Here is a 19,172-nt window from a genome sequence, read left to right on the forward strand (position 1 = left end):
CTTCAATCGTTTGGTCAGGAGGGACGAACTCTCGCTGTACAATACCCTCGGAATCGTAAAAACAAATCAGCATTGTCTTTAATTTTGACTTCCGAAGACGACCGACTTCTGATCGTCACAGAAGTCCTCGCGACCTTCTTGGAATCGCTTAAACCACTCATGCACATTACTCCGGGATAGGCACTGATCACCATAAACTTTTTTCATCATTTGAAATGTTTCAGTAAACGTTTTCCCAAGTTTAAAACAAAATTCAATATTTGCTCTTTGTTCAAAATGCATTTTACGACCGATGACCAAAAGCTGCTGTTACTTTTTGATCGATAACATCGATTGTAGTTATCCAATTGTCTTAAAATTTTTACGAAATGTCAGCAAGAGTTCAAACTTTTTATTTCATATACCCACCAATAGGTGGCGCCACCAGAAACAGTTATATTTAAAAAGTTCTGTTTCTTTTGCGACAGACTGTGTATTAGTCTGCCTATTAAGAGAAGCTTTGTACTAAAAACTTAAACCCTATATTAGGTATGTAAGACAAATGCTGAACTTTCAGTCTCATGTCCTGGCTACTATATCAGCCGTTTGTATTGCATATGGCCACTGATCTCAGTGTATTTGAAAACGTAGACAACACCCATGGTTTTACACTTTGAAGTAACACCGTTTAAAGTAATTAACAGTTTTGCTCAAAATTTGGGTGCATGCTTCAGCTAATGGCTACTATACTCTCGCTAGTAGCCATACATGATAGGGAAGTTATTTTTAAGAATGAGCAATGGGTATGCCAGTGCAATCTTTTTGATCATCAGACTAAGAAAAGCGTTGAGATAATAGCATGTGGTGGAAAACAAACAACTTTGATGGTTTAGTACAGTTTTTTTATGACATTATTATTGAAAATTGGTATGCAATTATTGAACTTTTTTTTTTTGAATTTATTTGAAGATTGCACGTAAACCAATTTTTTTGCTCAAAATTGAAAATTGTGATCGATGAGCATGCCGAAAAAACTTACTTAAGTATATTTTTTGACAGGGGAAAAAGTAATCCTATAATATCAGCTGCATATTGCTGAACCACAAAAAATAAACTACACGATAAATAATAAGAGTAGAATGCAAATCAACAGCAGCGTGAAGGAAGTAGAGCCATAGACATTCGATTAAACGCCCTAACAATTTTGGAAAAATTCCCAATCAAAGTAAAGTATCGGTAAGAAAATTAAACTGGGTTATTTCACGTGAACACAGTTTGTTGTAGTCCAACGTTGATCCCGGCTCATCTCAGTGACGTCATATTGAATATGAAAACTCTGTACGCAAATGAACATTTGATTTGATGCAAGTGACTTTGAGTATAAAAATAACAAAAATTGGCAAACTTTTTCAACTTTTTTTAATTATAGGAGTAAGTTATGATAATTTATAACTCAATTCGGTTATTTGGATAATTAAAAAAAAATTAGACGTGCGAGCTTATTAAGCGTAATTCCTATATAATTACCGTTGCTCGTCATTGCTAAGTTTGCACAATTTAATTTTTTATTTCTTTTTCGCGAATTAAGTATGTGTGTGTTTGTGATTTACTGTTTGTGTCTATACAGTTAATTAATTTTTACGGTTTTCTTTATTCTATGCTGATTTATTTGTTAATTTGTTGCTATCGTCTTTTTCTGCATAATTCCATTTGCATTCGCTAACTACAAAAACTCTATGAGTACGAATATATAACACACACACATACCTATGTATGCGCCTATGTATTGATTTATATGTGTGACATATACGTGTGTGTGTGTGTGTGTGTGAGAGACATCAATGCTGGCTTAATGCTAATTGGCAAATTCGTACACTTCTACACAACGTATATGTGCGTGGGTGTGTGTGTTGTGGTTGTAATACTTATACATACATTTATATACGCGTAAAATACAGTTATGTGCAATGTGGTTAGGGTACGATGAATCGATGAGTCTACGCCATCTATCCGTGTACGAGCATGTATGTATATACTTATGTAGCACTGAAGTACATAGGCTTCGGGGCATACATACAAACATACGTACATACATGTGTTTAGTATAAAGAAGTTTGTGGAGCTTAACGATAATGCTAGTCAATACATACATACATATGTACAATGCAAGTGAATAACAAAATTTACAAATACATACTTAGTCATGTATGTGGGTGTGTGTGTGTTTGTGTGTGTGGGCATGTACTTATTCGAATTAGTTTGCGAAACGATTTGCGTTATTTTCCTGTTTCTGTAATTGTTTTTGTTCTTGGCGCAAATTCGCACATTAATTTGTTGTAATAAATTCACGATTCAACTGCTTCAAGTGCACACAATTAATATTAATTTCTAGTTTTGGTATTTTGGTAAATTATCTAAGTCTACTTTCTATGTGAAATTTTGTTTCTGAGTCGTTTTTGTTTTTTTTTTTGTGGTTTTCTTTTCATTAATTAATTAATAACTAATTTAATTAATAATTTTACCAAATCATTTTCGTTTTCAATTTATTTAATTGAATAACCTAAAATGCTACTTTGTATAAAATCACATTGCTGGGCTTCGGTCGATATCGCGTGCGCTCGTTCGCTTCGTTCGTTTGTTTATATGTTCGTTAAACAGCGCGAAGCACTTCGTTTTTCTTCGTTTTGCAGGCCGCAATAAGAAATGTGCTGCTGTCAATGCCGATGAGGCATCTTTGGTTGCTCCGTGTTGCATTCGCGCTTTGCAGCCAACACAACAACAAGTTGTTCGGTTAATTTCCGTTAGAAAAATGAATTACCGTTTAATTTTCGCTCATGATGGCATCACCACCTATGACTATGTGTTTTATGGCGTTTGCTATGCTTGTTATTGGTAGTGTCGCTGCAATTGTTGTTGTTTTTGTTGCTGTATGCGTTGACATTTTCATCAGTGTTTATATTCCGGATATCGACCATTCTCCATTATTTGTCCTGATTGACTGTTGTTGCTGCTGCTGGTGGTGTCGCCTTGCTGCTGTAACAGCTGCAGTTGCTGCTGCTGCTGATGCTGATGCTGCAGCTGCTGCTGCTGATGATGCTGATGCAGTTGGTGCAGTTGCTGCAATTGCGCTTGCTGTTGGCCGGTATCGGCTGGTATAGGCAAACGACGGCTGAGCGGTTGGATAACACTTCCACTGCTTTCCGTCTCCGTTGAGGGTGGCGAGGGGTAATAGTCCCTCTGACTTACATTTATACCATTTGGCACGACCCCCAAACCCATTATAGAGTTGCTGTTGGCTGCCGCTGCTGCTGCCGCCGCCGCCGTAGCCGCTGCTGATGAGGCCGCTGCCGAGGATGGATGATCGCCGTGGTGCTGGTGCGGGTGTTGATGATGTATAACGGTACTCGTTGTAGCCGTTGACATTGGTCCGACGCCGCTGGATTGTTGGGAATCCGACATTGTGCCGGATTGCGGTTGATCCAATACCACGACGGATACCACATCCTCACTCGCCCACCGGGCTAACTGTTGTTGAGCTTGAATAAAGTCATCACTAGAAAATAATAATCATAACAGGAACAGCGGTACACGGAATAACAAAAAGAAAAAACGGGTTGTCGGGAATTTTAACGAAACGAAAAAAACGAACACGAAACGAAATGATAAAATGAGAACGAAGCCAAAGCAAACGAAACGAAACGGAACAATAAAATGAGAACAAAGCAAAACGAACGAAACGAAAGGAAACGATAACGAAGCCGAAGCGAAAAAATGAACGAAACGAAAAGAAACGAACCATAAAAAATAATTAATACAAGGAAATTGCAGTCAAACGAAATGAGCGACGTACATAACGTTGTAAACGAAGCGAGTACGATGTGTTTCAAATGAAAACGAAGTTGCATACAATGCGAAACAAACGAAATAAGTGAAATGCAGTAAAAATTTGTGTGTGAAGTAAATGAGCAATCAACAAAACGAAGAGTGGAATAAATTGAATTGAACATGTTTGTGATGAACAATTTTTTTTTATAAAATAAAATTCAGAATAAACCCAAAAAGTTTTTGAAAATATTTTTCAATCGAAAACGAAAAGTAAACAATGGAATTTGCAGCAAAATGGCAGGCAGGAATGCGTTGCAACGCAAGTGTGTTACAAAGAGTGAAATAATAAAAAAAATGTTCGTAGTATGCAGAAAATCGAACGAATTCAAAACGAAAGAAACGAGACCAAAGAAAACAGTAACGAAAACCAATTAATGATTATCACAATCCACATACAGACAAACGTGAATGAATAGCATTCATATATATATATATATAGTATATCTTATGTATGTACTTATGTACATTGGTATGCTTATGTATGTAATTATTTGTGCATATATAAATGAGATTTTGCGAACTTCGGTATATATGTATTTACAGCTGTTAAAGTGTGCTGGAGTATAGAGCGACCCAGTAGGAAATGCATATACAAAAGAGGTAGATTGTTTGATAAAACTGAGCGTAATGCGTAGAACTGTGCAGCTTGCCTTATCGGCGTTAATGCTTTGTAGCAAACTATGAATTTTTAAAGATCCAACTACCGCCAAATAATTTTACAACAGTTCAAAGCCTTAAAGTCTAATTAACAGCACATTACCTCTTGCATACTAATCCAATTCTTATTATATTTAAATCATCTTCATTCGTTAGAAAGTTGCTTAGAATGATTTATTTTAAAACAAAATGACCGATAATAAGCAGTTGCATAAACTGTTCGCAAATTTCCTGCTGGGCATGTTCTAAATAGCGGGATGCCATATTTGATGAATATGTGATTTTAGATGTTGATGAAAATGTGCAAATGAGTTGAAATGTGCGACAGATGGGTGATGGCGTGAGAAGGGAAATGAAGATGTTGAGGGTAGAGTCAGGTGAACATGACTTTGTGATAAACTAACGGAATGTAATGGAAGTTAATTAACCAAATTATAAAAATAATAAAAATAATTTGCATAGATGAGTGCGGAATAAATAAAAAAGTTTAATATCATGTTACGATGCCATGGATGAATATGATGCTTACATCTATGGAGGCGACAGCTCAGATGGGGTTATTAATGCATGCTTTGTGGCTCACTGAATGAATGATATGAATGACATGAGTTGCTGGATGGTATACAAATAACTAAGTGAAGACAATTATGTCTGATGCACGGGAAGTTTTTGAGAAGTGACACTAAATTAATATGAATATTTATAAGAACGCCCCGACTACTTGTGTGTTTATACCTGTAACATTTTATACTACCTAAGCTGTGGTGTAAAGGTACAATCTTCTATAAAAGTGTAGAGCTGCTGGCGGTTGCCGATGAGATGTTAATGTCATTGGCCTCAACATCCGCGCCGTCAGTTCTACTTTCACCGGACTGGAAAAGGAAGCAAAGTGTAGGGGTTTGAATGGAGACCAGAGAAATATTTCCTGTCGATAAAAAAACAGTCGTCGCACTCGCAACTTGGCACTCACGTCACTGTTGAAAGTCATAACTTCAAAGCCGTAGATAATTTCGTCTATCATGGAATAAGACACCATTAACAACGTCACCTCTTGCCAGCAGGTGCTACTTCGGACTAAGTAGGCAAGAAATAGAGTCGACGAGCAAAGACCAAACTCTACAAGTCACTCATCATCGCAAGAAAACATTCCAGCTCTGAGAGAATTCGACCCAGTACCCGCCGGGGGAAGCGGAGGAAGAAGAAGACTTCCACTTTAAGACCAGATGGAGAAGGATCTGGCTTAACTTGAAATCATCAATTGGAGCCAAATTTCACATGTATGCTGTCGGAGGAAAGGACGGACATGCGTAAATCGGCTCAATTTGTAATGTATCCAGTGTTTCCTTCTGGCTCTTACAAAATTCGCGGCAAGCTTAATATACTCTGTTCAGAGTATATAGAGACCCATTCCGGTTAAGCAGATATGCTTTTGAGATTTCATTTTAACCTCGTCTAGTAATACTTTTGCGAAGACGAAGAGAGAAATCTGCATCATCTTACTCTCAGAAAATTTAAAATATAATTCGAGTACAGTGACTGACCGGAAACTTTACATTGCTTTCGTGTAAGAGCACTACAATTCCGGACGAAGGAAAACAATGGGGCAACTCATGTGCACTTGACTCGCATTAGCAAAACTGGGCTATAGTCATCCGGGGTCCCCATGGTATGATACACTGAAATGGGTACCGATAGTGAGGCGTTGAAATTCGCGTCAAGCGTAGGCGTCCTAAAGAATGACTTCTCCTCATGGGTCTAGCAACTAAACTCCGTTTGGTATTCCATAGGACCGAAACTCGTCTATGCGTGACTTATTGGCCTACCAGATTAGTCTAATCTAACCTAAGTTTCAAAACTTCTTCCCTTTTTACACTTTTTGTCTAATTCAATATTGAAATTCTTTAATATGGTCACATAATAAAGGGCATATTTGGAAACAAGTTTTATGGTGAGAATGTGATTTTAAGTGCTGGTTCGGGATGTATCTGAAACTCTGAAGTAAGAAGTTGTTGTTGTTTTCAGATAAAACTAAATGGTTGGAAACTATAAATTCGAAACCGAAGCTCAAGTAAAATTTTAGTTGAGTATACGAAATATAAACCGTTATATACGCAAGGATCTTTCGTCATATTTTTTATAAATCAATAAGTTAATTTTATTGACCAAATTTAAAGCCAAAAACGCTTGAATACCATCGATTAACCACCAGGTTCACCAGATTTGGCTCCGTGTGATTTTGGCTTGCTCCCGAAACTGAAATTGTCGCTCTGTGGAACTCGTTTTCAGTCAATCGAAGAGATGAAGCGAAATTCGCTGAAGGAGCAGAAGACCTTCCCAAAAAGTGCTTCGAGGACTGGAAAAATCGTTGGCATATAACGTCTGGTGAGGATTACTTTGAAGACGAAAAAACAAATATTGATGACTTAATATTTTGCGTTTTATTTCCAATTTTCAGGTACTTTTTTGTCACAATGTAAATCTAAAAAAGCATTAGGGGCGTTCTTATAACAACTAAAAGGGTAAAAAGGAGACACAACACACATGTAAATATGTAAGTAACACAATTGTGGAACTTTTAAAGTAACGGGTAATAATTAAATATGTTTTTTTATGCTTTTTCAAAATCTTAAAGGAACATTTCTTCGCGTATTTCCCATGAAGGAACGAAAATAACTGTACTAAATTAACTATTGATTTAATTGTGGAATGCATTCCGGTTTGTGGGCTCTACCATTAGCATACTAATATTCACCGTTAATTGGCATTTAATTTACAGTTACAGTTGCTTAGGTTAATGTGTAATTAATTCTTGCATTTCGAGTGTATTTTACAGTTACTTAAAATAGCATTATACGTTTAAATACAGTTCTTCGGTATTCATGTTTTCTTTTGTGATTTTGCTGGTTTTGGTTTTGGTTTCACTTTACAACACTACCACTACAATTACGTACAGCGAGTTAATTAAGAAAGGAGAAGTTTCAACTCAAATTGCGGTAAATTTACAAAATGTCAAAAGAGAACAAACGAATCGAATCGAATCGAATTCAGGTGAACAATCAAATAATAATTACATAAGTATATCTCGAAAATAAGAGTTCATAAATTGGGATATCAATTGAGGTTAAGGGTCGTTTGTACGAACTGATTGCGTTGGCTGGATGTGGGAAATCAGTGTAGGACATTGGATATCTGGAAGAGGGTGGACAACGTCAGCCAGAGACTGTACGCATGGGTTAAAGGATGAAATACAGAAATTAAGTCAAATTGGAATTTGGATAGCGTTTGAGTTTGCAAGCGACAGTGGGAGTACTACAAAGTGTTTTCGGGCGTTCGGGACAGAGTGGATCAGGGAGTGCGGATGGGTTTGGGAAACTAAGTACATAGGTATGAGTGATTAAGTTAATGGACTGGACTGGGATGGTATGGAAATGTGGATTTTGTGGACTGTGGTGCATATTTTTGAATTTTGTTTTAAATTTCGTTTCTAGGGTTGGGAGGAAGGGTTTGTTGTTTTTTTTTTTAGGTATTCATTTGGTAAATGGGATAAATGGGCTTGCGGTTGGGAAATATATAGAGAGACATAGAGCGATTGTATATATATAGAGGGAGGAGGGGAAGAGCCTGTGTGAGCGAAAGTGAATGTAACGAGTACCTACCTCTCACTGTCGGGTGTTTCACGCGGATCGAGTCGTGCCTCGACCACCGAACGTTCATGGTGGTCGGCACTCTCGTATATACCCTCGTCGTCCTGGTGCAAGTGTGTATGCGACGAGTGATGTGATGAGTGTGGGCCGTGCGTAGCATGACCGTGGGCGTGCGAATGATGCGTATGATGGCCGAAAGCATGAGGTGAATGCGATTGATGCGATGGATGTCTACTAGCTGCTTGGGGATGTCTGTACCTTCCGTAGGCGAAGCGCGACTCCTCGTCGGAGCGCGGGCGCAAACGACTGCTGTAAGACGGATGTATTGTTGCAGTTTTCTGTGATTGTGCTAATTGCTGATTTGAGCTGCGATTCAACAGAGACGAATACAACACATACATATGTAGGTATATGTTAATGAAATTACATACATATGTACATACATTTACATATACATACACGCGTCAACACATACACACACGAAAAAACAAAACAAAATTTTTTTTCCGTACGGAAAAAAGAAAATGGTGAAAATTGAAAAAAGGTTTGATTAATTAACAAATAAATGGAATTACAAAATCTATACGCGCAATGAAGTCGTTGCAATGGAAATCGTTTTTTAGTATGAACTCTTAGCGCATCAATAATAAAATATATTCAAAATTGACTTTTAAGTTTCAAAATTTTTTTAGTGTGTTTTTAAGATCTGTCCCTAAAGGAAAATCTTCTATGCTTCTCTATTAAGAACTTAAGTTGGTCTTGAAAAATAAAGAAACTCGTAGTCATCATCTGAAACAGAACACTTATGCTATATCTGAGATTACATGCCAGAAAGAACCTATGAGATTAAGTAATATTTTTTTCCTCAAATTTGAACTCTACGTAGGTTGCTTTTTATATTTCGAGGTTTGCCAACCCTAGTGTTGCAATCTACTCAGACATCTGTTGATGTTATAGATACTCAGAACATTTGATATGCGAGTGCTATTTGTATTGTTTACAGTAACCTAAAATATTCTTTAAAAAAAAAGCAAAAAGTGGAATTAAATCTCGAACATTTTCGAACGATCATTTCTTACCACTTTTGACGTGGATTAACTGATCAAAAGTGCACAGATGAACTTAATTAAATTTTTTACGTTGAAGCTCTATCAAAGACCAGTGTTTATTGATGGTATGGAGAATTCAATCGATGTCGTAAATCACTCTAAGACGAATTTCGTATAGGTCGTCCAAAATCAGCTATAGTTCCGGAAACTATTGTTGGTGCGCGCAAACAGTTACTGAAAGACCGTCATGTGAACTAAGGGCTCTAGTGAGACATTCATATCTCACACAATTTGTCAATCGTCCCAAAAAATGTGTGTATCGATTGGTCGAGAGAAATGTTAAAAATCGGTCGAAACACGTCTATGACATCATGACGTGATGAATCGTGACATTAATATAAGATAAATAGATGAATATTGAATCGCAACTTTAGGTGTATTATATCTAAATCACAACGACCTACCTGACTCTGAGGCGATGTGATGCCTATATGAATACTTTGATCCAAGGGCCTTTATCCTGCGCCTGAAAACTGTTATGCAATCAATTAGCAGGTGTTCAAAAGTTACAGGCTCCTTGTCGCAGAACCAGCAATTTGCATAGCAAGCTAGGCCCATGTAAACTGCTTCTTAAGCTTGCAGTGGCCGGTGTAGAATGCGACAAGTAGCCTAAGTTTGGTTATAACCCCTTATTAGCGACTTGGCATAGCGCCAGCCTTGAAGTTGTGGTCAACACCTTTCTCTACTTACTCCTTCTTCCTTGCGGAACAGCTCGTGTATGGGATGAGGACCGACCGCTATGACGGGTTCATGTCCTACCTTGTTAGTGGCTGCCGCAGATCGTGGATTTACTCGTATGCGCCCGAAAGCAAACAGCTGTTGACTTTATGGGTATTTCAAGATGAGCCGAATGCAACAAAAGTTGTTCGCCTTCCAATCAAATGGTTGCCGATTTTGTTGGAAAAACTGGACACGTCAGAACAATAAATTCTGAGCGCTACACTACCATACGTGTGTCTTAGAATCAGGGAAATCAACTGCCAGACAGATCAATCCTCGTCACTGCAATGAGACTGATCACCAATCAATTGAAGCAAGTGCATTTTTCAGCAACTAAAACTTCGATTTGTTGAGTCTTCCACCGTATAGTCTTAAGTTCTTTTTATTTTCGTACGTAAAAGATAAACGCATGCTTTGGAGATACCTCAATCAGAGTTGTTCAATATAGTTTTGGGTAATCGGAAATTTATACAATATAAAACTATTTTCAAAGCATGGAAAAAGTTGGTCTGTTTAGGATAACACTTTGTTAAGGAATAATATTTTGAACGCTTTATTTTAGATCTTATTGAAAATCTGAAGTATACACCTGCGTAGAATTGAGCGAGAGCGATCTTTATATCCTAAGAAAAAAGGCGATTTATTTGAATCCTTTTAATTTCATCCAACATAACCTTAAAATTTAAACTGATTGTGATTTGTGAGCTCAATATGGACGATTCGTGGATTATAATAAAAAACAAGCACCCTCTACAAGATATTGTCTGACCAACAGCTTTGGACAAAAATATTTTATCTTTAACACAAATATTTTTTAAGGAAATATAAATGCTAACAAAAACCATGGTTAAATATAATACCGAATTACTTAAAAACGCAAGTTATCTTGACAAAGAAACAAGAAATGATTATATGTTCAAAAAATGCGATTTTCATTGCAGCAATCTTCAAGTAAGGGTTAAACATATGTAGGTGCCTATTTTTGGATGTAGAAAAACTACTCAAATATTACTTAGTTATGGGTATATATAGTGTATATCAATGAGCATAAGGCTAGTGGTGTGAGAGTGTGTGCGTAAGAGTATCAAATGGGAACCAACCTTTATCACACCAGATATTCCAGTCTAAATCCTGAAAGAATATTAAGAGTTGCAAATAATTTAAGTGCAATGTGTTTCATCAGTGCATTTTATTGCTGTTTTAGTTTTTTTTATTTATAAAAAATATTTTTATTTCCATTTTGTTATTTTTTCACTGCTTCGCTACTGGAAATTACGACTAAGTGTGTGAATATGCGTGTTAAATATAGTAAGGAGTACGACATATTTATGTGGCAGCAAGTAAAAGCGGGTTGCAGCAACACACACAAACATACATACACACATACACGCATACATACACATGAGCAGGTATACAAATATAACTATGATCACCTAAGAACAAATACATATATGGACTAGTTAGTTAGTTGTTGTTGTTAATTGAAGCGTTTTTCTTTTCTAACCAAAAATAGGCACCTACAGTCCCAACATACAAAATTCGGTTGAATACAATGTAACCAAAAAGTGAAAAATTGAAAACGAAGATATATCGATATATCATAATGCTTAAGTACGAGTATGTAGTATGTGTATATATAGGTATATAGTATATATAAATACTGAGTAAATAGTCGAATCAAAGTATAATTTATACATGTAATAAACAGTATCCATTTAACGCTCATTACGAATCGGCAAAAATCAGCAAAAAACATAAACAAAATCGTAATCGAAATCGGATATGTTAAACACACAGTGCATTTTCAAATGATTACTAACCCTTGCGACGATTCACTACAAGCGGCGGAACTATCTAATCTATAATGGCGATCGGCCTCCGTTTCGGACATTCGAATGTCCTCGGAGCCGCTAGGACTCATGTGACGCGACGAGTGATGCTCCAGCTGTCGTATCAGATCCTCGAGATTGCGTATGCGCAACGGCCCAGTCGATGGGGCATCATCGTCGTCCAGCGGCGGTTGCTGTTGCTGCATTGATGGTGGCGGCTGATGCAATTGATGTTGCGAGCGATGATGATGCAATATGGCGCCGGCATGGCCGCCAATGCCCGCACTTTCGATCAGCATGTGCGCTTGTGCGGGGTCGCAAATGTTTTCGCGTGAGCTCGACTTGGAACCGCTGGAGCGCTTGTACGGTTCCACGCTGTAGCCCAGCTGTGCGCTTTGGCAGTCTTGCAGTGTCTTGCGCAGCATCTCTTCGCTTAGGCTGCCGCTGCCGACGGGCGTATTGCCGGTGGCGGTGCCGCGATGTGAGGCCGCATTGCGCAATGCCTCCAATATGTCTTCGTGATAGCCGTTGAGCGATTTGAGTGTGCGCTCTACTTCGGAGACCGCCGCTCCGCCGCTGGTGGAGGCGCCGAGTGCACCGTCCTGTTGTGTTATAAGCTCGAGATTGTCGGACTGTACATCGTCGCCCCATTTATCCTTCAATTGTTCATTGTGCACCAGTCCATAGCTGTGCTTCTTCAATATACCCTTTTCTGTTGTGGCGATTATGTTGTTGTTGTTGTTGTTGGCGCATTTACGTGGTTTTGTGTGGGAAAAAGAATCAGGAATATAATATTTGTCTAATTTAGTTTGGCTGTGGCCACTGTGTGCAAGTGCGAGTGCGTACGGCGCAGCTGAGGCTGCTTTGGGTGCAAGGAGTGATTGTGCTGACGTTCGTTAAAGTGCACAAAGTGATGCGGATTTGTTAGTGTAATCTTTGTAAATTTAAATAGTTTGTTTGCGCATTTGGTTGAGTAATCAAGCAGATTACAAATGTTTTTGACTTAAGTTTTTGGACTGCCATTCAAAACCGTACCTCAGCGAATCAAAAAATAAACAATGAGTTACCCTGCCCTAAATAGCTTTATTCTGCATAAACATAAGTAAAATTGATCAGTTTTAAAGCTGAATCTATAAATAATATATTACTTTCATAGGTTTCTAAAGTTCCTTAGGTTAGGTTAGGTTTAATGGTCGATCCCAGCAGGATCACACTTGGACTGCTTGTAACGCTGTTTCGTTGTGGTACGTAGTACTATTGTAATCGACGATGTCAGCTTCGGCTATAACCTTGGTTCGACGAAGGTATACTGCCTAGATGTTTTAATCTCAGTGGTGCAAAATATAGACGATGGAGCCGATAGTGTCTGGATGTTTCCACCTCACTTTCTTCTATAGCAATTTTGACAATTTGCATACGCCTGAAATTTTATCCTTGCAAAATTTTATCTACTGCAATGTCTATGAGGTACAGTAAGCAATTGTATAACACTTAGGCAAGATTTGACCAAAATGGTTCATCGGCAGCGGATTAATATATATTTGTCGAATATATTTGCCAACGCGGCGCAAGAGATGTCTAAGATCAGTCACTTTTCGTCTAATTTTGTTGTCTTGAAAATGAAATGTATCTAATCATAGCACAAGTATTAGTTATTTATAACCTTACTAAGTTTGGATAAGCCTAAGTTGCTGAGTAGCTAGTACCATTTTTGGTGCATTGTGCATCGAAATCGAATCCTTAAGTATTTGCAGAGAGGTTTTTTGAAGTCTACTTTCCAGTCGTGTCTCTGTTAATGAATATAACAAACAAGTTAAATAAACAGTGCCTTAAAATCGTTGGGTTGTCATCAGAGAGATAACAAAGGAGCTCAACATATCTTAAGGATCAACTCAATACATTTTGGTTAAAGTTTTGGTTAATGTTTTGGTTACAGTTTTGGTTGCAGTTTTGGTTAAAGTTTTGGTTAAAGTTTTGGTTAAAGTTTTGGTTAGAGTTTTGGTTAAAGTTTTGGTTAATGTTTTGGTAAAAGTTTTGGTTAAAGTTTTGGTTAAAGTCTTGGTTAAAGTTTTTGTTAAAGTCTTGGTTAAAGTTTTGGTTAAAGTTTTGGTTACAGTTTTGGTTAAAGTTTTGGTTAAAGTTTTGGTTAAAGTTTTGTTTAAAGTCTTGGTTAAAGTTTTGGTTAATGTTTTGGGTATGAAGCGTGTCAATACTACCCGTTGAAAGGAAGTGGGAGATCAGAGAGATAACAGATATTTTCAAAATATCTTATGGATCCACTCAACACATCTTGGTTAATGTTTTGGGTACGAAACATATCAATACTACTTGTTGAAAGGGCTCTGAGTGCGCCGTTACGTTCTTTGTGACACATCTGTTTTCATAAATGCATAATCTGATCCGAAGAACGCGCCATGAGTCCATTGATCATATGGAAATATATGAAAACGCCAGGCAAATTTCTCGCTTCGGAAAGAAACATCTTTTGAACATAAATTACTTTAAATATGAAGTTTAAACTTCACAAGAACATAAAAAAAGGTTGCAGCAATCCAACTAAAAAATTTTTTTTATCAAACCGCTTTGTGTGTGCAGTTTAAAAGGACCCGTTTAAACAGTCGACATATTGCTTCAGTTGTTGTGGCTAGAAGATCGACAACTATACATTAGTTGGGTACTAAATAATTATTGGTCTCGCTTGATTGCTAGAGGGTATTACTCCTTTCTTATAATCTTGTACAATACCACCACTCCTTGATCTTCATAATAAAAAATTATATTTCAACGTATGTAAATAAAACAAAATAATATTCGTGCAGTTCTATGCCTCACTTCCGAATGAATAATGGCGTCGATCTCTTCAACTCTGAAGTACGGCTGGTCGAAATTCATTCGAAAATGAAATATAGCTCCCACAGGATTGGATTGAGGCACCGATTTCGAATGGCATATCCCACCATAAGTCAAGTTAGTACACATTTGTTGCATAAAGTCCACGCTCAAGGCGTTCGCTGCCATTACAACGCCACGCAATTACCGTATTACTGAGAAACAAGTATTTGAAGTGAATTTCAATTATGTTGCATTAAAAAACAAAACTGTAAGCAGAAATTTGAAGCGCATTTAATCACAATTAACAGACTAGACTAGACTAAAGTTTAGTAAGTACTAAATCGAAACTGACAAAAACATTGAATGCGACGTAACTGTATTGTAATTGTAATTGTAATATTTATTTATAACGGCACGGCAAGCACTAACTAATTGTTAGTTATGTGGTATATTTGAGTATGTAAGTTGGTATGTAGAAGTTACAGCATATGTACTTGTACTATATATTAGTAGGTATGTATGCAATAAATACGAGTACAGCACTCATTTAATTAACGGTATTATTTGTATTTGTAATTGTATTTTTTTAAATATTTGATTAATTTTTTATGATTTTTTATTGCAACTAACAACACTAATCAGGGCTGAGCACAATTAGGTGGAACGTCAACAAGTGGCATTGTTGTGTGTGTACTCATATATATATATATTTGTGGGTGTATAAAGTTTGTTGTTGTTAGTAGTTATAGAATATGCGAGTTTAGTAACGAATGCAATTTAGACAAGTGTACAATTGATTGTGTGTGTGTGTGGCAAAAAGGCAAACAAGGTACCTACCAGAATGGGCCTGATCGTCCTCGCCGCCGGCGGTATAACGGCGACCATGTATGCTTTTATCCCTGAAATTTGTAAAAATTAAATTTAAAAAATCTCCTTTTTTTGGAGGGAGCTTTTGTGTCGCACCTGAAGCCGGCCTGATTGGCGTAGACCAATTTGCTGGAACCGTCCAGTGAAACCTCCTCGACCGAGTGATGATTTGCGGCAGTGGCTGCGGCGCTGGCATAGCCCTTGGCGATGGGCTTTTTCGAATATGGCGGATCGTACTTGAGTGTAGTGGTTTTGCGTCTGTGTTGCCGGCGTGTAACGGGTCATCACACAAGTTCCCAACGTTGTTGTGGTTATTGGTGTCATCATGTTGCCATCCATCAAGCAGCCACATTCACATCCATTGAACCATTTATTTCATTTTTTAAATTTCATTTCATTTTGAATATTATTATTTTTCAGTTATTTTTTAATTATGCATGAGCATGCATTTTGAGTTTTAAATAATTTAATTTTATATTTATGTTTAGAAATTTGCATAAAAGTCGTTTTTTGCGGTTTGCATTTCAGATTTGTGGTGTTTTTTTTGTTTGTTAATTTTTGATAATTTTTATTTGTTTATGGTTTGATTTTGATTGGTTTTTCGCAAATATTAATGTCATAATATATTTGGTTATGTAAATTTATATAAAAATATATATATATATTTTTTTTGGTTTGATTGATTGATTGGTTTTGTTGGTGATGCGATGATAGTTGATTTAATTTGCAAATTAATAGTTTTCGGATTTTGGTCGAGTGGTAAACATATGTACGTAGTAGGTAGATATGTACGTTTTATTTTTGGTTTGTGGTTGTATGAAAAATTTGAACAACAATAAAAAAACGTGAGCTTGATTAAAATCGATCATTCATCAGCATATTGTGTTTCAACCCAGTCAATAGTATGTATGTATGTAAGCAAGTAGGTAAGTATGTGTGTATATAGTTACGTGTGTGTGTGTGTGTAAATATGTACTAATAGTTATGTATGCTAAGTAATAGTTTGCACATAAGATTGCTGAATTGTGTGGTTCTTCTTGAGAAATCATAAAATGTGCGCTTGTTAGTAGTTTAATAAATAACGGCATTAATACATACAACAAATGAAAATGAAAATAAAATTGTTGCACAATCTGACATAATTGAAGACTAAAAGCCAAGACAAACTAAATAATAAACGAAATTTTGCAAACACTAAAAAACTAAAACCGAAATTATTTTGCAACTGCGCTAAGCTGTCACTAGTTTTTTCTATTACGTTTGAAAATTTCGGTTTTTTAAACCAATTCCATATTTTGAAATTTTGCATACAATATTTTTTTTTTATTCTACAACCAATTGCATAAGAATTTTCAAATTTCTAGTGAAAATATTTTTATAAAATATGTAGAAAAAAACGTAAAGCGTTGTTAATATTACCGTTATGTTTGAAAATTTTTTTACCAATTTTATTTATAACTTTTACTAAATTTGATCAATTTCATTTTCGAAGTCTACAGTGTAAGAGATTTTTATTTTGCATCATTTTGAAAACAGTTGTCTTCTTTTTACTAAAAAGTTAATTCTACTAAAAAGTTAATTCAACCAGTGAGTGTACTTGTAGAGTAGCATAGAAGTAAATTTAGTTCGACGTCTCTTCTTTCACTTTGATAAATTCCACGATCTCTGCTTCTTACTTGGTTGTAAGGATTCATGGTTGGAGGACGGAGGCATGTGTAGAAGTTCACGCAAGTGAGGAAAGTTCTCTGAGCGCCATTCACTTGGGAGTGGCCAGAAACAAGTCTTTTACATATAGCTCAAGCAGGTCATGACTTACGGTCTTAGAGGAAGTATCCTCTGGGTAGCCAAAAACATCCCTTTGAAGGCGAGATAAAATGAGCTACTAAAGCTACTTGGCTTTCTTTGGAAAAGAAAAACCACCAACCAAATCGATCGTGCTGTGATAGGCGGGAAACATGTCTCCAGTGTTACGCTCCGAGACCCTAACCTTGACTCGGACAACTATCTTGTGGCAGGCAAGATATGCACCCGCCTCTGTGGTGCAGCAAAAAACGCACGTCAACAAACAGAAGGAAGGTTAGACTCCTGCCCAGAGCATACTAAAATTATGGAGGAAACACTTCTCCAGCCGGCTGAATGGTGAAAGTGTAACAGTGAAAGAATAACACCAGGAGATGGTGATCCCAATTTCCAATCGATGTCGATGGAGCGGACGTTCCATTACCCAACCATGAAGAAGTTCGAATAGCTATTACCCGTCTAAAGAACAACAAAACAGCGGGGATCGACGGATTACCAGAATAGCTTTTCAAGCAGGATGGCGAAGAACTGATTAGCAGCAAGCATCAGCTTCTTTGTAGGATATGGTCGGACGAAAGTCTGGCCGACAATTGGAATTTAAGTATGCTCTGCCCAATCCACAAAAAGGGAGACTCCCCAATCTGCGCCAACTGCCGTGGCATAAGTGTCCTAAACATCCCATATAAGGTTCTATCGAACGTATTGTGTGAAAGATTAAGATTAAGAAGAAGTGTGGTTTTAGATCTGAAAACTCAACAACTGGCCAGATATTCACCATGCGGCAAATTTTGGAAAAGACCCGTGAAAAGAGAATCGTCACACACCACCTCTTCGTCGATTTCAAAGCTGCCTTTGACAGCACGAAAAGGAGCTGCTTTTATGGCTTCAACAAGCGCACCGTTAGTTCTGCTTTCTCCAAGTTGAACAAAGAAGTGAAGATAGTGAACGAAGGCAAGAGAAAATATCTTCTGTCACCTAACAAACAGTCGTCGCATTCGCGACTTGACTCCTATGTAACTGTTGACAGTCATAACTTTGAAGTCGTAGATAACTTCGTCTATCTTGGAACCAGTATTAACATCAACTACAATATCAGCTTCGAAATCCAATGCAGAATAACTCTTGCCAACAAGTGCTACTTCGGACTGAGTAGGCAATAGAGAAATTAAGTCCTCTTTCGTCCAAATTCTACAAATCAGTTATCATCCCGTACTGCTCAATGGTGCAGAAGCATGATGACAACATCTGATGACCGCATTCGATGGAACAATGAGCTGTGCGAGATATATGAGGACATTGACATAGTTCAACGAATTAAGAGACAGCGGCTACGCTGGCTAGGTCATCTCGTCCGAATGGGTGAAAACACTCAAGCTTTGAAGGTTTTCGATTTAGTACCCAGCGTTGGAATAGAGGGACCTTTACTCCGTTGGGGAGATCAGGTGGAGAAGGATCTGGCTGCTTTAGGTATCTCGATTTGGCGCCAATAAGCGAAAAGAAGAAATAACTGGCGCGCTTTTGTCAACTCGGCTATAACCGCGTAAGCGATATCTACGCCAATAAAGAAGAAGAGGGTATGTACTTATAACCGGAACAGGCTTTAATAACTGTTACAAAGTTTGTAGCACCCAGGAAAAATGTAGAAATTACATATACACGAGCTAAGCCGATTTAGACATCTCAGTTTTTGAGATATCGATTGGAAATTTCGCATACATTCTTTTCTCTCTAAGACGTTGGTCATGTACCGGCACCGCCAGTGACGGACCATATATTAACTAATTTGGATTTGATTATTGAACAAGACAGCGGCAGAGTCCCAGAAGAAGCTGTTAAGGTCAGATCACCAT

The 19,172-nt window shown here is 37.4% G+C and overlaps 1 protein-coding gene across 1 annotated transcript in view; it reads right to left on the minus strand.

Annotated features, from left to right (window-relative positions):
* Positions 1–923: 923 nt before the first annotated feature.
* The window catches only part of LOC120774567 (disintegrin and metalloproteinase domain-containing protein unc-71), a 526,730-nt gene continuing 508,481 nt past the window's right edge, over positions 924–19,172 (minus strand). The window contains exons 24-28 of the mRNA XM_040104301.1: positions 15,619–15,780; positions 15,493–15,554; positions 11,815–12,535; positions 8,178–8,531; positions 924–3,532 (exon numbers count right to left, since the gene is read on the minus strand). Coding sequence (XP_039960235.1) covers positions 2,926–3,532; positions 8,178–8,531; positions 11,815–12,535; positions 15,493–15,554; positions 15,619–15,780 — 1,906 coding nt within the window. The 3' untranslated portion in view covers positions 924–2,925. The remainder of the gene's footprint in view (positions 3,533–8,177; positions 8,532–11,814; positions 12,536–15,492; positions 15,555–15,618; positions 15,781–19,172) is intronic.

Source organism: Bactrocera tryoni, chromosome 4 (genome assembly GCF_016617805.1).
Source record: "Bactrocera tryoni isolate S06 chromosome 4, CSIRO_BtryS06_freeze2, whole genome shotgun sequence".
Lineage (NCBI taxonomy): Eukaryota > Metazoa > Arthropoda > Insecta > Diptera > Tephritidae > Bactrocera > Bactrocera tryoni.